This window comes from Manis javanica, chromosome 17 (assembly GCF_040802235.1).
Source record: "Manis javanica isolate MJ-LG chromosome 17, MJ_LKY, whole genome shotgun sequence".
In the NCBI taxonomy this organism is placed as follows: Eukaryota; Metazoa; Chordata; class Mammalia; order Pholidota; family Manidae; genus Manis; species Manis javanica.
Window position 1 is genome coordinate 10,638,822 of NC_133172.1, and position 23,842 is coordinate 10,662,663.

At 40.0% G+C, this 23,842-nt stretch overlaps 1 protein-coding gene across 10 annotated transcripts in view; it reads left to right on the forward strand.

Annotated features, from left to right (window-relative positions):
• ZNF235 (zinc finger protein 235) overlaps positions 1–22,876 on the forward strand; it is a 37,309-nt gene extending 14,433 nt beyond the window's left edge. For all 10 annotated transcript variants that reach the window (XM_037012402.2, XM_017642245.3, XM_037012399.2 and 7 more), the window contains one exon: positions 20,006–22,876. In XM_037012402.2, the coding sequence (XP_036868297.2) occupies positions 20,006–21,978 (1,973 nt within the window). In that variant the 3' untranslated portion in view covers positions 21,979–22,876. The remainder of the gene's footprint in view (positions 1–20,005) is intronic.
• Positions 22,877–23,842: the final 966 nt, after the last annotated feature.

Below are 23,842 nucleotides of genomic sequence, written 5' to 3' on the forward strand. Positions count from 1 at the left end.
TTTCTAGCAGGTGTGTAGCTGTTGGTTTTGTAAATGTCATGTATCAAGTTGAGGAATTTCCTCTATTTTGCTAGTTTGCTGAGAGTTTTTTAGTATAAATGGTGATAGATTTTATCAAATGATTGTTCTCTGTATCTGTTGCTAGGATCATGTGACTTTTCTTATTTTATTCCTGTGATGAATTACAAATGATTTTCTTATGTTGAACCAGTCTTGCGTACTTGGGATAAATCCCACTTGGTCATGGTGCATAATTCTTTTCAAACATTGTTGAATTTTATGATTTTTTTTGCAATCTTTGCATCTCTGTTAATGAAAGATACTGGGCTTCAGTTTTCTTGTAATATCTCCATTTGATTTTGATATTAGGGAAATGCTGGCCTCACAGAATGAGTTAAGTATTCTCTCTGCTTCTATCATCTGAAAGATATTACAGAAAATTGGTATAATCGCTTTTTTAAATATTTGCTAGAATTCACCAGTGAACCCTTCTGGGTTTGGTGCTGTTTTGAAAGATTAATTATTGATTCAACTTCACTGATACAGGCCCCAGATTGTTTCTTCTTATATGAGTTTTGGCAGTTTGTCTTTTGAGGAATTGGTCTGTTTCATCTAGGTGATTAAATTTGTGGGTATAGAGCTGTTCATAGTGTCCATTTATTATCCTTTTTATGTACATAGGATCTGTTTTGATGTTTCCTCTTTTCTTTAAATTTTGTTGAGTTATAATTGACATATAACCCTATATATATATATATTTATTTATTTAAAAAAATTTTTATTTTGGTATCATTAATCTACAATTACATGAAGAATATTATGCTTACTAGGCTCCCCCCTTCACCAAGTCCCCCCCACATACCCCCTCACAGTCACTGTCCATCAGCGTAGTAAGATGCTGTAAAATCACTACTTGTCTTTGTATTTCACAGCCCTCCCTGTGCCCCCCCACACTATACATGCTAATCGTAAGGCCCCCTTTCTTTTTCCCCACCCTTATCCCTCCCTTCCCACCCATCCTCCCCAGTCCCTTTCCCTTTGGTAACTATTAGTCCATTCTTGGGTTCTGTGATTCTGCTGCTGTTTTGTTCCTTCAGTTTTTCCTTTGTTCTTATACTGCACAGATGAGTGAAATCATTTGGTACTTGTCTTTCTCCGCCTGGCTTATTTCACTGAGCATAATACCCTCTAGCTCCATCCATGTTGTTGCAAATGGTAGGATCTGTTTTTTCCTTATGGCTGAGTAATATTCCATTGTGTATATGTACCACATCTTTATCCATTCATCTACCAATGGACATTTAGGTTGCTTCCAAATCTTCACTATTATAAATAGTGCAGTGATAAACATAGGGGTGCATTTGTCTTTTTCAAACTGGAGTGCTGCATTCTTAGGGTAATTCCTAGAAGTGGAATTCCTGGGTCAAATGGTATTTCTATTTTGAGCATTTTGAGGAACCTCCATATTGCTTCCCACAATGGTTGAACTAATTTACATTCCCAGCAGCAGTGTAGGAGGGTTCCCCTTTCTCCACAACCTTGCCAACATTTGTTGTTGTTTGTCTTTTGGATGGTGGCGATTCTTACTGGTGTGAGGTGATATCTCATTGTGGTTTTAATTTGCATTTCTCTGATGACTAGCGATGTGGAGCATCTTTTCATGTGTCTGTTGGCCATCTGAATTTCTTCTTTAGAGAACTGTCTATTCAGCTCTTCTGCCCATTTTTTAATTGGATTATTTGCTTTTTGTTTGTTGAGGTAAGTGAGCTCTTTATATATTTTGGATGTCAACCCTTCATTGGATCTGTCATTTATGAATATGTTCTCCCATACTGTAGGATACATTTTTGTTTTATTGATGGTGTCCTTTGCTGTACAGAAGCTTTTCAGCTTGATATAGTCCCACTTGTTCATTTTCGCATTTGTTTACCTTGCCCAGAGAGATATGTTCAAGAAGAGGTCACTCATGTTTATATCTGAGATTTTTGCCTATGTTTTTTTCTAAGAGTTTTATGGTTTCATGACTTATGTTCAAATCTTTGATCCATTTCAAATTTACTTTTGTGTATGGGGTTAGACTGTGATCCAGTTTCATTCTCTTACATGTAGCTGTCCAGTTTTGCCAGCACCATCTGTTGAAGAGACTGTCATTTCCCCATTGTATGTCCATGGCTCCTTTATTGAATATTAATTGACCATATATGTTTGGGTTAATGTCTGGAGTCTCTAATCTGTTCCACTGGTCTGTGGCTCTGTTCTTGTGCCAGTACCAAATTGTCTTGATTACTGTGGCTTTGTAGTAGAGCTTGAAGCTGGGGAGTGATATCCCTCCACCACTTTATTCTTCTTTCTCAGGATTGCTTTGGCTATTCGGGGTCTTTGGTGTTTCCATATGAATTTTTCAACTATTTGTTCCAGTTCATTGAAGAATGTTGTTGGTAATTTGACAGGGATTGCATCAAATCTGTATATTGCTTTGGGCAGGATGGCCATTTTGACGATATTAATTCTTCCTAGCCAAGAGCATGGGATGAGTTTCCATTTGTTAGTGTCCTCTTTAATTTCTCTTAAGATTGTCTTATAGTTTTCAGGGTATAGGTCTTTCACTTCCTTGGTTAGGTTTATTTCTAGGTATTTTATTCTTTTTGATGCTATTGTGAATGGAATTGTTTTCCTGATTTCTATTTCTATTAGTTCATTGTTAGTGTATAGGAAAGCCACAGATTTCTGTGTGTTAATTTTGTATCCTGCAACTTTGCTGAATTCCGATATTAGTTCTAGTAGTTCTTTAGGGTTTTTTTATGTACAGTATCGTGTCATCTGCAGATAGTGACAGTTTAACTTCTTTACCAATCTGGATTCCTTGTATTTCTTTGTTTTGTCTAATTTCCGTGGCTAGGACCTCCAGTGCTATGTTGAATAACAGTGGGGAGAGTGAGCATCCCTGTCTGGTTCCCGATCTCAGAGGAAAAGCTTTCAGCTTCTCGCTGTTCAGTATGATGTTAGCTGTGGGTTTGTCATATATGGCCTTTATTATGTTGAGGTACTTGCCCTCTATACCCATTTTGTTGAGAGTTTTTATCATGAATGGATGTTGAATTTTGTCAGATGCTTTTTCTGCATCTATGGAGATGATCATGTGGTTTTTGTCCTTCTTTTTGGTGGATGATGTTAATGGATTTTCAATTGTTGTACCATCCTTGCATCCCTGGGATGAATCCCACTTGGTCATGGTGAGTGATCCTTTCGATGTATTTTTGAATTCGGTTTGCTAATATTTTGTTGAGTATTTTTGCATGTATGTTCATCAGGGATATTGGTCTGTAGTTTTCTTTTTTGGTGGGGTCTTTGCCTGGTTTTGGTATTAGGGTGATGTTGGCTTCATAGAATGAGTTTGGGAGTATTCCCTCCTCTTCTATTTTTTGGAAAACTTTAAGGAGAATGGGTGTTATGTCTTCTCTGTATGTCTGATAAAATTCCGAGGTAAATCCATCTGGCCCGGGGGTTTTGTTCTTGGGTAGTTTTTTGTTTACTGCTTCAATTTCGTTGCTGGTAATTGGTCTGTTTAGATTTGCTGTTTCTTTCTGGGTCAGTCTTGGAAGGTTGTATATTTCTAGGAAGTTGTCCATTTCTTCTAGGTTTTCCAGCTTGTTAGCATATAGGTTTTCATAGTATTCTCTAATAATTCTTTGTATTTCTGTGGGGCCTGTCGTGATTTTTCCTTTCTCATTTCTGATTCTGTTGATTTGTGTTGATTCTCTTTTTCTCTTAATAAGTCTGGCTAGAGGCTTATCTATTTTGTTTATTCTCTCGAAGAACCAGCTCTTGGTTTCATTGATTTTTTCTATTGTTTTATTCTTCTCAATTTTATTTATTTCTTCTCTGATCTTTAGTATGTCCCTCCTGCTGACCTTAGGCCTCATTTGTTCTTCTTTTTCCAATTTCAATAATTGTGACATTAGACTATTCATTTGGGTTTGTTCTTCCTTCTTTAAATATGCCTGGATTGCTATATACTTTCCTCTTAAGACTGCTTTTGCTGCATCCCACAGTAGTTGGGGCTTAGTGTTGTTGTTATTTGTTTCCATATATTGCTGAAACTCCATTTTAATTTGGTCGTTGATCCATTGATTATTTAGGAGCATGTTGTTAAGCCTCCATGTGTTTGTGGGCCTTTCTGCTTTCTTTGTACAATTTATTTCTAGTTTTATACCTTTGTGGTCTGAAAAGTTGGTTGGTAGGATTTCAATCTTTTTGAATTTACTGAGACTCTTTTTGTGGCCTAGTATGTGGTCTATTCTGGAGAATGTTCCATGTGCACTTGAGAAGAATGTGTATCCTGTTGCTTTTGGATGTAGAGTTCTATAGATGTCTATTAGGTCCATCTGTTCTAGTGTGTTGTTCAGTGCCTCTGTGTCCAGATCTGTCCTTTGGAGTGAGTGGTGTGTTGAAGTCTCCTAAAATGAGTGCATTGTATTCTATTTCCTCCTTTAATTCTGTTAGTCTTTGTTTCGCATATGGTGGTGCTCCTGTATTGGGTGCATATATATTTATAACGGTTATATCCTCTTGTTGGATGGACCCCTTTATCATTATGTAATGTCCTTCTTTATCTCTTTTACTTTCTTTGTTTTGAAGTCTATTTTGTCTGATACTAGTATTGCAACACCTGCTTTTTTCTCCCTGTTGTTTGCATGAAATATCTTTTTCCATCCCTTGACTTTTAATCTGTGCTTGTCTTTGAGTTTGAGGTGAGTCTATTGTAAGCAGCATATAGATGTGTCTTGCTTTTTTATCCATTCTGTTACTCTGTCTTTTGATTGGTACATTCAGTCCATTTACATTTAGGGTGATTGTTGAAAGATATGTACTTATTGCCATTGCAGGCTTTAAGTTTGTGGTTACCAAAGGTTCAAGGTTAGCTTTTTTGCTATCTTACTGTCTAACTTAACTCGCTTATTGAGCTATTATAAACACTGTCTGATGATTCTTTATTTCTCTCCCTTCTTATTCCTCCTCCTCCATTCTTCATATGTTGGGTGTTTTATTCTGTGTTCTTTATAGGAGTGCTCCCATCTAGAGCAGTCCCTCTAAGATACCCTGTAGAGGTGGTTTGTGGGAGGCGAATTTCCTCAACTTTTGCTTTTCTGGGAATTGTTTAATCCCTCCTTCATATTTAAATGATAATCATGCTAGATACAGTATTCTTGGTTCAAGGCCCTTCTGTTTCATTGCATTCAGTATATCATGCCATTCTCTTCTGGCCTGTAAGGTTTCTGTTGAGAAGTCTTATGATAGCCTGATGGGTTTTCCTTTGTAGGTGCCCTTGTTTTTCTCTCTGGCTGCCTTTAATACTCTGTCCTTGTCTTTGATCTTTGCTATTTTAATTATTGTATGTCTTGGTGTTGCCCTCCTTGGGTCCCTTGTCATGGGAGTTCTGTGTGCTTCTGTGGTCTGAGAGGCTATTTCCTCCCCCAGTTTGGGGACATTTTCAGCAGTTATTTCTTCAAAGACACTTTCTATCCCTTTTTCTCTCTCTTCTTCTTCTGGTACTCCTATAATGCAAATATTGTTCCATTTCGATTCATGACACAGTTCTCTTAATATTCTTTCATTCCTGGAGATCCTTTTATCTCTCTCTGCGTCAGCTTCTCTGCTTTCCTGTTCTCTGATTTCTAGTCCATTAATGGTCTCTTGCATCTCATCCATTCTGCTTTGAATTCCTTCCAGAGATTGTTTTATTTCTCTCTTCTACCTCTTTAGTTCTTGCATATTTCTCTGCAAGTCCATCAGCATGGTTATGAATTTGTTTTGAATTCCTATTCAGGAAGATTGGTTAAATCTATCTCCCCAGATTCCTTCTCAGGGGAGGATGTCTGGATTAGTCTGGTCTGGATCAAATTTTTTTGCCTTTTCATGTTGATAGATGTAGTGAGTGGTATGCTGTTGATTTGTCTGTCAGCTGGGAGAACCAAGACCCTTTCCACTTGCACCTGGCCTTTCTTTACTGGGACAACGGCGACCCCTAGCGGCTTGTGTTGGGCAGTTGCGTGTAGCCTGGGTCTCTGTTTCTTGCCCTGCGGCTACGGAGGAATCTCCCTTGCTGTGGGTGTGGCCTGCCTCAGGCTGCTGCTCTATTATGGCAGGGCGCCAGAGGGGGAATGGGCAGGGGGCTGCTTTAACACTATATACTTTTAAGGTATACATCATAGTGACTTATATTGCAAAAAGATACATTTAGTTAAAATCCATCACCTCAAAACATATGAAAAAAACGTAAAACTTTTTCCTTGTGATGAGAACTTTTGGGATTTACTCTTAGCAACTTTCAAATACTGTTAACAATAGTCATCATGTTGTATAATACATCCCCAGTGCTTTTTTATCTTACAACTGGGAGTTTGTACCTTTTGATTACCTTCATTCCATTTTACCCCACATTCCCCACCCTGGTAACTACATATCTGATCTCTCTTCCTAAATGTTTGGAGTTTTCTTTTTATGATTCCACATATAAATGAAATCATACAGTATTTGTTTCCTTTCTCTGACTTATTTCACATAGATGAAAATTATGTTGTCTCAAATAGTAGGAGTTCATCATTTCTTATGGCTGAATAATACTGCATTATGTGTATGCATGGGGGGGCTGTATGTGTGTGTATACACACCATGACATTTTCTCATCTATTCTTCCATCAGTGGGCATGTAGGTTGTTTCCATGTCTTGACTATTGTAATTAATGTTGCAGTGAGCTTGGGAGTGCAGATATCTTTTCCTTGTAGCAAATCTGTTTTCTTCAGATATATACCCAGAGGTGGAATTGCTGGGTCATAGGGTAGTTATATTTTAGCTTTTTGAAGAAACTCCATACTGTTTTCCATTATGGCTTTACTGATTTACCTCCCCACCTACAGCATAGGAGGGCTCTCTTTTCTCCATATCCTTGCCATCAGTTTACCTGTTGTCTTTTTGATAACATCGTGAAAGGTGTGGTGATACATCATTGTGGTTTTGATTTACCTTTCATTAATGATCAGTGACATTGAGCATCTTTTCATAGGCAAGTTTCCCCCCCGTCTGAAAAAGTGTTCCTGTAAACCTTTTGTAAGCTGAAATGGCATAAAGTGAGGGGGCAGTTACCCTTACCTTATATGAAAAAACTTGGGAACATTCCCAGACCCCAAAAATAACCTCCCTCATGCTTTTCTAATACCTTAAGACACATCTTGCTCATGGAGCCACAAAATAAATGGAGGTAAAGCACAGACACAGCTCACAGCTCTGGTGGCTGGATGCCAAGATGCTGGGTGTCGTTCCTGGAGAAGGAGCTTGGCAGTTAGCTGCTCCAGATGTGCACTGCACAGCCAACACTGAAGGTTATTTCCCCCTTTTGCTTTTTCTTGTATAAGCAAAAATCCTCTTTGGATTTTTTTTTAGTTAGTGAAACAGGTAGTAATGTTGCCTTTCCTAAAAGAAAAAAAAAAGTGGGGGAGGAGAGGCATCATGCAAACTTTTGAAAAGTAGGGGATACCTGTAACTATTACCTGTTTGACTATTTTCTTTGGAAAAATGTCTGTTTGGGTCCTTTGCCCTTTCTAACTGGATTATTTGTTTTGCTTCTGTTAACTTTGGGTTTAGTTTATTCTTATATTGGTTTCAAATATACAACACAGTGGTTCAACAGTTACCCATATTATTAAATCCTCACCCCATATAGTGCAGTTACTATCTGTCAACACAGGAACATGTTACAGAATCATTGGCTATATACTCCATTCTGTACTACTGTCCCTGTGACCAACTTATATTATGATTGAGAATTTTTGTGCCCTTTTATCCCCTTCACCCTCCACACCCATCCATCCCAATCCCTCCCGATGGTAACCACCAGTCACTTCTCGGTGTTTATGTGTATACCATTCTGTTTTGCTTTGTTTTTATGTCCCACAAATACATGAAATCATATATTTGTCTGTTTCTGACTGGCTATTTCACTGAGCATAATGCCCTCTAGATTCATCCATGATGTTACAAATGGCAAGGTTTCTTTTCTTTTTATGGCAGAATAATATTCTGTTGTATATAAATACCACATCTTTATCCATTCATCCATCGATGGACATTTAGGTTGCTTCCATATCTTGGCTATTGTTAAATAAGGAAGCGATAAACATAAGGGTGCATATGTCTTTTCGAATCAGGGATTTCATTTTCTTTGGGTAAATTCTTAGAAGTGCAATTACTGGGTCAAATGGTCTTTTTATTTTTAGTATTTTGAGGAACCTCCATATTGCTTTCCGCAGTGGCTGCACCAGTTTACATTCCCTCCAACGGTGTGGGAGCTCTCTTGGTTCATTCTCACCTGTACCTATACATGTCCTTAGTTTTAAGGTTTCTTGTAGGTAGTATAGAGTTGGAGCATAATTTCTGAATCCATTCTCCCAATCTGTGTCTTTTGATAGAGGAGTTTAATCCATTAACATTTAAAATAACTACTGACAGTTTTCTGTATGTTTTATAACTTTTTTGCCCTTTATTCCTTCCCTTACTGTTTTTCTCTGTGTTCAGTTGATTTTTTGGTAGTGATTCTGTTTGAAATTTGATTCTGTTTCCTTTTGTGTGTATGCTTTAGGTATTTATGTATGGTGGGGAGGGGTATTTACATAAAACATCCTAAAGTTATAAGTCTATTTTAAACTGGTAACTTCAACCACATAAAAAATGCTACTTAATACAGCTTCAGCTTCCCACTTAACATAGATGTCAAAAACTCTATATTGTGTACCCATTAACATATGATTTAAAAGACAAAAGTATAAAAATATTTATAAACATGCAACACAATTAAAAGTAAAGTTACATAGGCGGAGCCAAGATGGCGGCGTGAGTAGAGCAGTGGAAATCTCCTCCCAAAAACACATAGAGCTATGAAAATATAACAAAGAAAAATCTTCCTAAAATAGAGACCACAGGACACAGGACAACATCCAGACTACATCCACACCTGCAAGAACCCAGCGCCTTGTGAAGGGGGTAAGATACAAGCCCCAGCCCGGCGGGACCCGAGCGCCCCTCCCCCCGGCTCCCGGCGGGTGGAGAGAAACCGGAGCGGTTTTTTTTTTTTGGCGAGCGCTTTTTGGAAGCCTTAGAGGGACGGGCCCCCGTTGCTGGGGAGGCAGGGTGGCGGGACCGGTGAGGAGGTGCCTGGGAACGGCGCCGGAGGACAAAGAATATCCTGCGTTTCTCCCTGCGAGACCTGGGGGCGGGTGCCTGAGACCGGTGCCTGAGGACGGAGGAGGTCGCGCGTTTTTCCCCTTTTTTTTTTTCTCTTTTTGGCGAGCGCTTTTTGGAAGCCTTGAAGGGACGGGGACCCCAGTGCTAGGGAGGCACGGTGGCGGGACTGGTGAGCGGGTGGCTGGGACCGGCGCCTGAGGACAAAGAATATCCCCCGTTTTTCCCTGCGGGACCGGTGGGCGGGTGCCTGAGACCGGCACTTGAGGACAGAGGAAATCGCGCGTTTTTCCCCTTTTTTTTTTCTCTTTTCTGTGAGTGCTTTTTGGAAGCCTAAAAGGGACAGGGACCCCGGTGCTAGGGAGGCAGGGCGGTGGGACTGGTGAGCGGGTGCCTGGGACCGGCACCTGAGGACAAAGAATATCCCGCATTTTTCCCTGTGGGACCGGTGGGTGGGTGCCTGAGACCAGCACCTGAGGACGGAAGAAATCGCGCGTTTTTCCCCTTTTTTTTCTCTCTTTTTGCCGAGTGCTTTTTGGAAGCCTTGAAGGGACAGGGACCCCGGTGCTAGGGAGGCAGGGCGGCGGGACTGGTGAGCGGGTGCGTGGGACCAGTGCCTGAGGACAAAGAATATTGAGCGTTCCTTCCCTGAGGGACCGGTGGGTGGGTGCTTTTTGGAAGCCTTGAAAGGACAGGGACCCTGGTGCTAGGGAGACAGGGCAGCAGGACCAGTGAGCGGGTGCCTGGGACCGGCACCTGAGGACAAAAAAAAAAAAAAAAAAAAAAATCGCTTGTTTTTCCCCTTTTTTTCCTTTTTTTTTCTCTTTCTTTCTGTTCCCTCTCTCATTGTTGCTGCTGTTGTTTTGGTTTGGAGAGTGCTTTTTGGAAATCTTAAAGGGGCAGGACAGGTCACTTAGACCAGAAGCAGGGAATCTGGGGATCTCTGGGCACTCTAACCCCCTGGGCAGCAGGGAGCACAGAGGCCCCTTACGGAGATAAATAGTCTCCTGGCTGCTCCCCCTCCAACGGGGCTCCACCATTTTGGAGGAACAGCCCCAGCCAGGCCAAGCCCACAGCAACAGCGGAGATAAACCCCAAAGCAACTGGGCAGGAAGCAGAAGCCCTGTCTGCGCGCAGCTGCCCAGCACAAGCCACTAGAGGTCGCTATTCTCCCAGGAAAAGGCTACAAACCAACAAGAAGGGAAGCTCTTCCAGCGGTCACTTGTACCAGCTCTGCAAACTATCTCTATCACCATGAAAAGGCAAAACTACAGGCAGACAAAGATCACAGAGACAACACCTGAGAAGGAGACAGACCTAACTAGTCTTCCTGAAAAAGAATTCAAAATAAAAATCATGAACATGCTGACAGAGATGCAGAGAAAAATGCAAGAGCAATGGGATGAGATGCAGAGAAAAATGCAAGAGCAGTGGGATGAGATGCAGAGAAAAATGCAAGAGCAGTGGGATGAAGTCCGGAAGGAGATCACAGATGTCAGGAAAGAGATCACAGAAGTGAAACAATCCCTGGAAGGATTTATAAGCAGAATGGATAAGATGCAAGAGGCCATTGAAGGAATAGAAGCCAGAGAACAGGAACGTATAGAAGCTGACATAGAGAGAGATAAAAGGATCTCCAGGAATGAAACAACACTAAGAGAAATATGTGACCAATACAAAAGGAAAAACATTCGTATTATAGGGATACCAGAAGAGGAAGAAAGAGGAAAAGGGATAGAAAGTGTCTTTGAAGAAATAATTGCTGAAAACTTCCCCAAACTGGGGGAGGAAATAATCGAACAGACCATGGAATTATACAGAACCCCCAACAGAAAGGATCCAAGGAGGACAACACCAAGACACATAATAATTAAAATGGCAAAGATCAAGGACAAGGAAAGAGTTTTAAAGGCAGCTAGAGAGAAAAAGGTCACCTATAAAGGAAAACCAATCAGGCTAACATCAGACTTCTCAACAGAAACCCTACAGGCCAGAAGAGAATGGCATGATATACTTAATGCAATGAAACAGAAGGGCCTTGAACCAAGGATACTGTATCCAGCACGACTATCATTTAAATATGATGGTGGGATCAAACAATTCCCAGACAAGCAAAAGCTGAGGGAATTTGCTTCCCACAAACCACCTCTACAGGGCATCCTACAGGGACTGCTCTAGATGGGAGCACCCCTAAAAAGAGCACAGAACAAAACACACAACATATGAAGAATGGAGGAGGAGGAATAAGAAGGGAGAGAAGAAAAGACTCTCCAGACAGTGTATATAACAGCTCAATAAACGAGCTAAGTTAGGCAGTAAGATACTAAAGAAGCTAACCTTGAACCTTTGGTAACCACGAATCTAAAGCCTGCAATGGCAATAAGTACATATCTTTCAATAGTCACCCTAAATGTAAATGGACTTAATGCACCAATCAAAAGACATAGAGTAATAGAATGGATAAAAAAGCAAGACCCATCTATATGCTGCTTACAAGAAACTCACCTTAAACCCAAAGATAAGCATAGACTAAAAGTCAAGGGATGGAAAAACATATTTCAGGCAAACAACAGTGAGAAGAAAGCAGGGGTTGCAGTACTAATATCAGACAAAATAGACTTCAAAACAAAGAAAGTAACAAGAGATAAAGAAGGCCACTACATAATGATAAAGGGCTTAGTCCAACAAGAGGATATAACCATTCTAAATATATATGCACCCAATACAGGAGCACCAGCATATGTGAAGCAAATACTAACAGAACTAAAGAGGGAAATAGACTGCAATGCATTCATTGTAGGAGACTTCAACACACCACTCACCCCAAAGGATAGATCCACCGGGCAGAAAATAAGTAAAGACACACAGGCACTGAACAACACACTAGAACAGATGGACCTAATAGACATCTATAGAACTTTACATCCAAAAGCAACAGGATATACATTCTTCTCAAGTGCACATGGAACATTCTCCAGAATAGACCACATACTAGCTCACAAAAAGAGCCTCAGTAAATTCCACAATATTGAAATTCTACCAACCAATTTTTCAGACCACAAAGGTATGAAAGTAGAAATAAATTCTACAAAGAAAACAAAAAGGCTCACAAACACATGGAGGCTTAACAACATGCTACTAAATAATCAATGGATCAATGAACAAATCAAAATAGAGATCAAGGAATATATAGAAACAAATGACAACAACAACACTAAGCCCCAACTTCTGTGGGATGCAGCGAAAGCAGTCTTAAGAGGAAAGTATATAGCAATCCAGGCACACTTGAAGAAGGAAGAACAATCCCAAATGAATAGTCTAACATCACAATTATTAAAACTGGAAAAAGAAGAACAAATGAGGCCTAAAGTCAGCAGAAGGAGGGACATAATAAAGATCAGAGAAGAAATAAACAAAATTGAGAAGAATAAAACAATAGCAAAAATCAACGAAACCAAGAGCTGGTTCTTTGAGAAAATAAACAAAATAGATAAGCCTCTAGCCCAACTTATTAAGAGAAAAAGAGAGTCAACACAAATCAACATAATCAGAAATGAGAATGGAAAAATCACGACAGACTCCACAGAAATACAAAGAATTATTAAAGACTACTATGAAAACCTATATGCCAACAAGCTGGAAAACCTAGAAGAAATGGACAACTTCCTAGAAAAATACAACCTCCCAAGACTGACCAAGGAAGAAACACAAAAGTTAAACAAACCAATTACAAGCAAAGAAATTGAAACAGTAATCAAAAAACTACCCAAGAACAAAACCCCGGGGCCGGACGGATTTACCTCGGAATTTTATCAGACACACAGAGAAGACATAATACCCATTCTCCTTAAAGTGTTCCACAAAATAGAAGAAGAGGGAATACTCCCAAACTCATTCTATGAAGCCAACATCACCCTAATACCAAAACCAGGAAAAGACCCCACCAAAAAAGAAAATTACAGACCAATATCCCTGATGAATGTAGATGCAAAAATACTCAATAAAATATTAGCAAACAGAATTCAACAGTATATCAAAAGGATCATACACCATGACCAAGTGGGGTTCATCCCAGGGATGCAAGGATGGTACAACATTCGAAAATCCATCAACATCATCCACCACATCAACAAAAAGAAAGACAAAAACCACATGATCATCTCCATAGATGCTGAAAAAGCATTTGACAAAATTCAACATCCATTCATGATAAAAACTCTCAGCAAAATGGGAATAGAGGGCAAGTACCTCAACATAATAAAGGCCATATATGATAAACCCACAGCCAGCATTATACTGAACAGCGAGAAGCTGAAAGCATTTCCACTGAGATCAGGAACCAGACAGGGATGCCCACTCTCCCCACTGTTATTTAACATAGTACTGGAGGTCCTAGCCACGGCAATCAGACAAAACAAAGAAATACAAGGAATCCAGATTGGTAAAGAAGAAGTTAAACTGTCACTATTTGCAGATGATATGATACTGTACATAAAAAACCCTAAAGACTCCACTCCAAAACTACTAGAACTGATATCGGAATACAGCAAAGTTGCAGGATACAAAATCAACACACAGAAATCTGTAGCTTTCCTATACACTAACAACGAATCAATAGAAAGAGAAATCAGGAAAACAATTCCATTCACCATTGCATCAAAAAGAATAAAATACCTAGGAATAAACCTAACCAAGGAAGTGAAAGACTTATACTCTGAAAACTACAAGTCACTCTTAAGAGAAATTAAAGGGGACACTAATAAATGGAAACTCATCCCATGCTCATGGCTAGGAAGAATTAATATCGTCAAAATGGCCATCCTGCCGAAAGCAATATACAAATTTGATGCAATCCCTCTCAAATTACCAGCAACATTCTTCAATGAATTGGAACAAATAATTCAAAAATTCATATGGAAACACCAAAGACCCCGAATAGCCAAAGCAATCCTGAAAAAGAAGAATAAAGTAGGGGGGATCTCACTCCCCAACTTCAAGCTCTACTACAAAGCCATAGTAATCAAGACAATTTGGTACTGGCACAAGAACAGAGCCACAGACCAGTGGAACAGATTAGAGACCCCAGAAATTAACCCAAACATATATGGTCAATTAATATTTGATAAAGGAGCCATGGACATACAATGGCAAAATGACAGTCTCTTCAACAGATGGTGCTGGCAAAACTGGACAGCTACATGTAGGAGAATGAAACTGGACCATTGTCTAACCCCATATACAAAGGTAAACTCAAAATGGATCAAAGACCTGAATGTAAGTCACGAAACCATTAAACTCTTGGAAAAAAACATAGGCAAAAACCTCTTAGACATAAACATGAGTGATCTCTTCTTGAACATATCTCCCCGGGCAAGGAAAACAACAGCAAAAATGAGCAAGTGGGACTACATTAAGCTGAAAAGCTTCTGTACAGCGAAAGACACCATCAATAGAACAAAAAGGAACCCTACAGTATGGGAGAATATATTTGAAAATGACAGATCTGATAAAGGCTTGACGTCCAGAATATATAAAGAGCTCACACGCCTCAACAAACAAAAAACAAATAACCCAATTAAAAAATGGGCAGAGGAACTGAACAGACAGTTCTCCAAAAAAGAAATACAGATGGCCAAGAGACACATGAAAAGATGCTCCACATCGCTAATTATCAGAGAAATGCAAATTAAAACTACAATGAGGTATCACCTCACACCAGTAAGGATAGCTGCCATCCAAAAGACAAACAACAAAAAATGTTGGCGAGGCTGTGGAGAAAGGGGAACCCTCCTACACTGCTGGTGGGAATGTAAATTGGTTCAACCATTGTGGAAAGCAGTATGGAGGTGCATCAAAATGCTCAAAACAGACCTACCATTTGACCCAGGAATTCCACTCCTAGGAATTTACCCTAAGAACGCAGCAATCAAGTTTGAGAAAGACAGATGCAATCCTATGTTTATCGCAGCACTATTTACAATAGCCAAGAATTGGAAGCAACCTAAATGTCCATCTGTAGATGAATGGATAAAGAAGATGTGGTACATATACACAATGGAATACTACTCAGCCATAAGAAGTGGAAAAATCCAACCATTTGCAGCAACATGGATGGAGCTGGAGAGTATTATGCTCAGTGAAATAAGCCAAGCGGAGAAAGAGAAATACCAAATGATTTCACTCATCTGAGGAGTATAGGAACAAAGGAAAAACTGAAGGAACAAAACAGCAGCAGAATTACAGAACCCAAAAATGGACTAACAGGTACCAAAGGGAAAGGAACTGGGGAGGATGGGTGGGCAGGGAGGGATAAGGGGGGGGAAGAAGAAGGGGGGTATTAAGATTAGCATGCATGGGGGGGAGGGAGAAAGGGGAGGGTGGGCTGCACAACACAGAGAGGACAAGTAGTGACTCTACCACATTTTGCTAAGCTGATGGACAGTAACCGTAATGTGGTTGTTAGGGGGGACCTGATATAGGGGAGAGCATAGTAAACATAGTATTCTTCAGGTAAGTGTAGATTAAAAATTTAAAAAAAAGAAAGAAAGAAAGAAAGAAAAGGGGGATTACTCCTTAACAGGATAAAACTATTGGTAAATCAAAGATCAACGCATGCTTTAAATATCCTTAATGTTGATCACTTAAAGGGTGTCAGATGATCAGCTATGGAGGTACTCTTTTCTGATAATATTCCTTTCTCTTAATTAAAAAAAAAAAAAAAAAAGCAGTTACTGTGTGCTGACCTCCAATGAGTTCTGCACAGTGGTATAGAGGGCATGTCAAAGTGTGGGCAAAGGGTCTGTTTGTTTCTAGGCAGAAGATCAAGTCCTAGCTTGGATACCCAGAAAATGAACTAAGATACGATATGAGGAGGAGCTTCCGGCATCAGCACTCTCTGGAGGACTCGTGCCGGGGGATGATCATCAAAAAGCCTCCACAGGGATCCGGACGATGCTGCGGTTGTGGCTGCATCCAGCCCACCGTCTCCTGGACTTGCCATAAGAAGGAGGAGGGAGATGTCTAGGCTGGCATGTGCATACAGTGAGACAACGAATTTGACTGGATCTGTACTGTTGGAACTCAACCAGGAGTTGGGAGGGGTGCAAGTTGTAGCACCCCAAAATCTCATGACTATAGACTATCTATGGTTAAAAGAACATATGGGATGTGAACAGATCCCAGAAATGGGCTGCTTTAATTTGTCTGATGGTTCAAGTACAGTTCGAAAATATCCATCATATCATAGATAAATTTTCACAAATGCCTAGGGTGCCTAAATGGTTTTCTTGGCTTCACTGGAGATGGCTGATAATTATAGATTTGCTTTGTTTATGTCACCGTATTCCTATTATGTTAATATGTGTGTGCAAATTAGTTAGTAGTTTAAAACCTGTACATACTTAAGGTACTATACAAGAAGATATGTCAAAGAAATAATCAATCCTCCCAAGTTTCCTTCATATGCTACATCTATAGCTTTTCTTCTTCCTTCCTAATTACAAACCTTAAATAGAATTCGTGCCTCATATCGAATTTACCGAGTATCATAATTCCTCCAGGTGGTAAAGATACCTCGAGACAAGTGCTGGGCATAGAAGCCACAGGGCATAAATCTGCAAAGAAGTAAAAAGCTAACCTTTGCAAACAATATGGCTTCTCTCTCACTTACCAACTTTACATTTCCCTGTATGGCCCCGGAAGATGACTGGTTAGCCAGAGACGGGTAAGATTCCTCAAGGGAGGAACAACCTAAGACAGGCACAGTCGCAGGGGGGCCATCAGGTGAGAATTTGGGGATCAACAGAGGTGAGGCTCAGAACCTCACCCCCCCTGCTTTGAGAGAAATCTTCGGCATCCGTGGATGTCTTGCTGCCCTTGTCTAGCCTGGATTAATACTTAGTCCATAGGCACACACCTGATCATCTGATCATCTACATTTGCCTTCTTACAGCACTAAACTATGTTTTCTACCTTTATCTTGCATCTACCTACCACTTCAGCATTTTATTAAAAATAAAAATAATAATAATAATAGGAGAAATGTGGGATCAACATATAAATCAAGTACAAAAATCAAATGAATATTCATATTTGACCTGATGTTTTATAGGTCATATTGCATGATCAAAACCGAAAGTTTCTGTGATGAATGCCCTTGTACTGTTCACCATGTAAGAATTTATTCACTCTGTAAGAATTCGTTCACCATGTAAGAACTTGTTCGTTATGCTTCAGAAGATTGGAGACTGACGAGAATTAGGCTTGAGATGGATTAATGATTGTACATTGAGCATTGACCCCCCTATACTGAATTTTATTGTTGTTAACAACCATTTGATCAATAAATATGAGAGATGCCCTCTCAAAAAAAAAAAAAAAAAAAAAAAAAAAAGTAAAGTTACAAACCAAAATTATAATGTAGGTTTTTGTGTTTACCTTTACCAGAGAACTGTATTTTTTTGTGAGACTTCAAGTTATTGTCTAGTATCATTTCATTTCAAATAGGATTCCTTTTCACATTTCTTGTAGGACAGGTCTAATGGTATTGAACTCCCTCAGGTTTTATTGTGGAATGTCTCAAATTTCTCCCACATTTTTGAAAGGCAGTTTGGCTGGAAATACTATTCTCTGTTGTCTGGTTTTTCTTTTTCCTTCAGTAGTTTACATTTATTATTCCACAGCCTTCTGGCCTGCAAGTTTCTCTTGGGAAATGTGCTGATTATCTTATGAGAGTCCCTTGTATGTTTCAAGTTGCTGTTGAGGCTTCCCAGATTTGCTTCGTCTTTGACTTAGGGTAGCCTAGTCATAATGTGTTTCGAGGTGGGTCTTTTGGGGTGTATCCTGTTGAAGTTTGTTGAGGTTCAAGTCTGCTGTTGAACCATTTTAGTGATGTTTTCAATTTTGTTACTGTGCTTTCTAGCTTCAGTTTGGTTCTTCTTTTATAACTTTTGTCCCTTTGTTGGTATTTTCATTTTGTTTATGCATCATTTTCCTGATTTTATTTAGTTGTCTGTCATGTCAGTATTCTCTTTTAGCTCATTGGTCTTAAAATACTTATTTTAAGATCTTTGTCAGGTAGCTTTCTTTAGGTTTGGTTTTTGGAGATTTTTTTTCCTTTGAATAGGTTATACTTTTTTGTTCTTTATGTGTCTTGTGATCTTTTGCTGAATATTGGGCATTTGAAAAACAGCTACCAGTCTCTCTATCTGTGAACTGGCTCCGTGCAGAGAAAGATCTTCGTTAGTTAGCTTTACATGGAGATACCAGGTCCTTTAAAACCTTTCCTGGGATGCTTCTGTGGGCTTGTGTTCTTTAATTCCTGTTCCCCTTTATACATGGCTGCTTTTAAATATGTTAATTTCCCTCACAGTCTCACCCTGCTTTTTTCTCGTGGCCTTAGATTTCCATTATATTCCTCTGCCTGTAATTTCTCACCCCAGTTTCCCCTGGGTTTGTAAACTCCCTGAAATTCTGATATCAAACTTGTCAAAACTATGCCAGTTTTCCATCAGTGCTCAGTCAGGCAAGTCAGGAACCTGTCCTTTGTGCAGACCCCAAGCTAGCCAGAATATGCCAGTTCTTTCTATCCCGAGGGAGGAACTAGGAATTGGTCAGTTTCTCCGGACCTTGGCACATACATACCAGGAAGGGGTGGGGCAAGCAAAAACTATAGGAAATTCTGCAGTTTTGATTGCTTTTAAGATGCAGCAACTAAATGCTGCAGCCACGATTTTCTGTTTTGGTTATTTGGTATACCCATGTGGGAATGAGGTCTGGAGCCTCCTTCTCAACCATCTCACTTAAATATACTCAAAAAGCCAAAGGAGTGATGTAAGAGTTTTCTAAAGTCTTTGTCTGATACTTCTGATACCTGCATGTCTTCTTGTTTGAATAGGCCATATTTTCCTTTTTTTTTGGTTTGCTTTCATTGCTTTTTGTTGTTGAAAATTGGGCATTTGAGAAAATATAATCCCCTCTCCCAGTCTTTGCAGACTGGCTTTTTTCCAAGGAAGACCTTCATTAATATGCAGCGTGTGATCTCTGTCTTGGGATCTGCCTTAGGTGAGGGCCTAAGGTATTTTCAGGCCTTTCTGAGCATGTGTCTTTCCTGGGCCTAGGTATGTGCTTTTTTCAATTCCTTGTATACACAGATGCTATTAAGTATCTTAATCTCTCAAAGAGTCTCACCCCAGCTTTTCAGGGACTTAGGCTTTTTCCTGCACTCCTTCACGTGTAGTCCCTTTCCTGGGCTTCTGTGGGTCTGTTGTCCCCCTGCAGTCCTGAGCATTGTCTGTTGTGGCTTTCCATTGCTCTTCCCCATTCTGTCTCCAAATCAGGCAGAATAGACCAGTCCTCAGATGGCCCCAGGCAGGTCGGAATACCACAAAGTCTGCTCTAATTTGTCCATCGGTAGGGAACTCGGAGATGGGTTCTGTATCCTTTAGACCACATCATACCATAGGTAAAAATGTCAATACATTTAAAAGTAACTGCATAGGGAAAATATGGAAAAAACTCACAGTCTGCCCCAAGGCAAGACACCTGAGAAGATCTTAGCCTTCACTCTGGAACAATCCCAAATTCCTCCCATTTTAAATATGACTTTGTCTTGGACATTCATGTTTGCCATAGATCTTTGCTTTTCAGATATTTTAAGTCTCTAGTTGTTTGAATGTTTTCATTGAGGAACAAAGCGGTGGAGTGGAAGTTCACCACCCTGCTAATGTTATTCTCTCTGTCCTTAATTCCTTATTCTTGTTATCCTTTTAGGGGGCAGGAATCACAGTGAGATGGAAACTCTTCATGAAGCAGAAGTGAGGCGCCTTTCACTGGGAGAGCTTTCATGCTGGCAAATCAGGAGACATGTTGGAAGGAAATTAACCAAAAGTCAAGACTCTGCGATAAATGTTCAAGGAAGGAATTCTCAGTTCCCCAAACGACATGACTCCCCCTGTCAGGTGGACACAGGGGTATGCTTTCAGGCTTCAGAAGAGGACAACTGTATAATGAACCTTATAGAGGAGCATTCCAGTATTATTGAAAATCAAGAATTTCCAAATGGGAGAGCTCAGAATTCTTGGAATAAAAGATACGTTAATGAGGCACAGAATTCTCAGAGAAGTTGTAAGCAGACCCAGATGAAAAACAAATTATGTATATTTTCTCCATATGTTGACATTTTCAGTTGTCTTTCACACCATGATAACGATACAGTGCACCAGAGAGAGAAAGCTCACAGCTACAGGGACTGTGGTGGAGACATCGTAAGGATACCACCTCTTACCCAGCACAGTATAATTCACATAGGACAGAAAACCTACCATTGTAACAAGTGTGAGAAGGTGTTCAGTGATAGCTCGAGTCTTGAACTTCATCAGCAGGTACACTTGGGAAAGAAGTCCCTTACATACGGTACAGATAAGAAGAATGCCAGTTATAGCTCAGCTGGTCAACAGAGTGGCCGCACAGGAACAAAACGCTATTGGTGTCAAGAGTGTGGGAAGGGCTTCAGTCAGAGCTCAAACCTGCAGACTCACCAGAGAGTCCACACAGGAGAGAAACCCTATTCATGCCATGAGTGTGGTAAGAGCTTTAATCAGACCTCACATCTTTATGCTCATCTGCCTATTCACACAGGAGAAAAACCCTACAGGTGTGAAAGTTGTGGAAAGGGCTTTAGTCGTAGCACAGATCTTAATATTCATTGCCGGGTTCACACCGGAGAGAAACCTTATAAATGTGAGGTGTGTGGGAAGGGCTTCACGCAGAGATCACATCTTCAGGCCCATGAAAGAATCCACACTGGAGAGAAACCGTATAAATGTGGGGATTGTGGTAAACGCTTTAGTTGTAGTTCAAATCTTCATACCCATCAGAGAGTCCACACCGAGGAGAAACCATACAAATGTGATGAGTGTGGGAAGTGCTTCAGTTTGAGCTTTAATCTTCATAGTCATCAACGAGTCCACACAGGAGAGAAACCGTATAAATGTGAAGAGTGTGGGAAGGGTTTTAGTTCAGCCTCCAGTTTCCAGAGCCATCAGAGGGTTCACACAGGAGAGAAACCATTTCGATGCAGTGTGTGTGGAAAAGGCTTCAGTCAGAGTTCGTATTTTCAAGCCCATCAGAGAGTCCACACTGGGGAAAAGCCATACAAATGTGAGGTTTGTGGGAAGCGCTTTAATTGGAGCTTGAATCTTCATAATCATCAGAGAGTCCACACAGGAGAAAAACCATATAAATGTGAGGAGTGTGGAAAGGGCTTCAGTCAGGCCTCAAATCTTCAAGCTCATCAGAGTGTCCACACTGGGGAAAAACCATTCAAATGCGAGGCATGTCAGAAGCGATTCAGTCAGGCCTCACACCTTCAAGCCCATCAGAGAGTCCACACTGGAGAGAAACCATATAAATGTGATACGTGCGGTAAGGCCTTCAGCCAGAGGTCAAATCTTCAAGTCCATCAGATAATTCACACCGGAGAGAAGCCATTTAAATGTGAGGAGTGTGGGAAAGAATTCAGCTGGAGTGCTGGGCTCAGTGCCCATCAGAGGGTCCACACAGGAGAGAAGCCGTATATGTGTCAGCAGTGTGGGAAGGGCTTCAGTCAGGCCTCACATTTTCACACACATCAGAGGGTCCACACTGGAGAAAGGCCATATATATGTGATGTCTGTTGTAAGGGCTTCAGCCAGAGATCACATCTTGTGTACCATCAGAGAGTCCACGCTGGCGGGAATCTATAGAGGTGGGAGATGTGGAATAGCCACCTCTTCATCTCTATGCGCAAGTCCATGCTGCTGATTGTGGAAGTTCCTTCAGAACTCAGAACCTTCGAAGAATCTTCAGGGGAAAGAAGTGCTATAAAGTGTTCTGTTTTAAGAACTCAGTTGGGAGATGAATTTTTTCAAACATCAGATTTCACAGATGAGAGGAAAACCTGTTCTATAAATATGGTCAGTGTTTGTACCAGAGCTCTCAATGTCCCAAAGCAAGATGCAACACAACGGAACCCTAGAATTCCTCAGAGTCTAGCCAGGAGAGAGGCCTTATAACTGAAGGTTAGGGGTAGGACCTTAACCAAAGTATAATGCTGGACAAACAACATTGATACCAGCTGCATGTAACTTCTACACAGGGAGGGGTGTTTCTTTTCTTACCACTGTCTCTACCATGTGGAAGTGTGCCTGACTGAGCAAAGGAGAAAAATCCCTGTAATTTGGACAAATATTTGAAAACTAGTCCCATACCCTAAATTCATAACATGCTCAAAAGGAGTCGTGCAAGTAGCCTTAATAAAATTTCAGGAAATAATTAGTTGAAGTATAAAAAAATCATGTAATGCTGTCATCCACAATCATGCAAATTTTGGCGAGACGTGTGTGTGTGTGGCCCCCATCCTCCATCTGCCCTGTTCTTTATAGTGTCAACCATTGTGTACAGTATAACATTTAGTATCATTAGTCTGTATTTTATAGACAAAAATACTGTTTTATTGGTCTTATAACATGATACTGCAACTTATATAATGGGAAATTTTGAACCCTGGTTATTAAAGTAGGGTTTTCTTATAACTCTTTGAAAGTGTTAAGAGTAGTTATTGATGACAAAAGGTTACTTAGTAAACTTGAATTGTTAATAATTGGTTTCTTCTCATTTTTTGCATTCAGACTCAGGCCAGATTGCCTTTTCTTAGTCCTTCCTCTGTCTAGACCTCTTTACAAGTCATTAGTTTTATCATATTCCACCCCCATTCTTACCTCCTAAAATGTGGGGTGGTAGACAAGAAACCTAATTTTGATTGAAAGTTCATTAAATGTAACAATGTAGACAGGTTGCTCCTTACACAACCTTTTGTGTTCCATACCTCTTTGTAGGAGTGGACATCAGCTAGTCACGTCAATATGTATCAATATAGCCTTTGACCTGGCAGTTCTAGCCCTGGAGTTCTGCTTTGGAGATCATAGCAAGAGTGGAAAGGATTGTATGCAAGGAGGTTTATACTGTATTTTTTTAAAAACTAGCATCCAAATATTTGAATATTCTAATATGTTTACCAGTTTACTCTGGTACAAAGGGTTGGGATATTTTGACTTAAAAAAATTACTGATTATCAATTTTACCAAAGCAATTTCAACTATGAAACAGTAAAATTACTGGACAAAATGAAGATCCCTTACCCCTAAATCTTACTGCTGTATCTCATCATAGGGTCTGTAAGCCTGTGTTCTGTATATACATACAGGATGTTCCCTGTTGCATTATTGGTAATAGGGCACTTTGCAAACATCAGTTGGATTGATAAATTTATGGTTTATCCTTTCAGTGGAATACTATGCAGAATCAAAGAGAAAAAGATAAACTCAAGAGTCACTGACATTGGTAATACCCTAAATATGCTTAGAAAAGTGGGCAGAGACAGGATTTTGTATTCTATACATTTATATATATATATAAATTATGTATACACAATTTACCATTGAAAAGTAACCAGATCATATTTTTAAGTGTGTGCATATTGTGATATAGATGTATGATATGATAAAAAAATCTGAATATGATCTGATTACCTTCAAAAGCAGCGTTACATTTTTAAACTTTTCCTGTAAT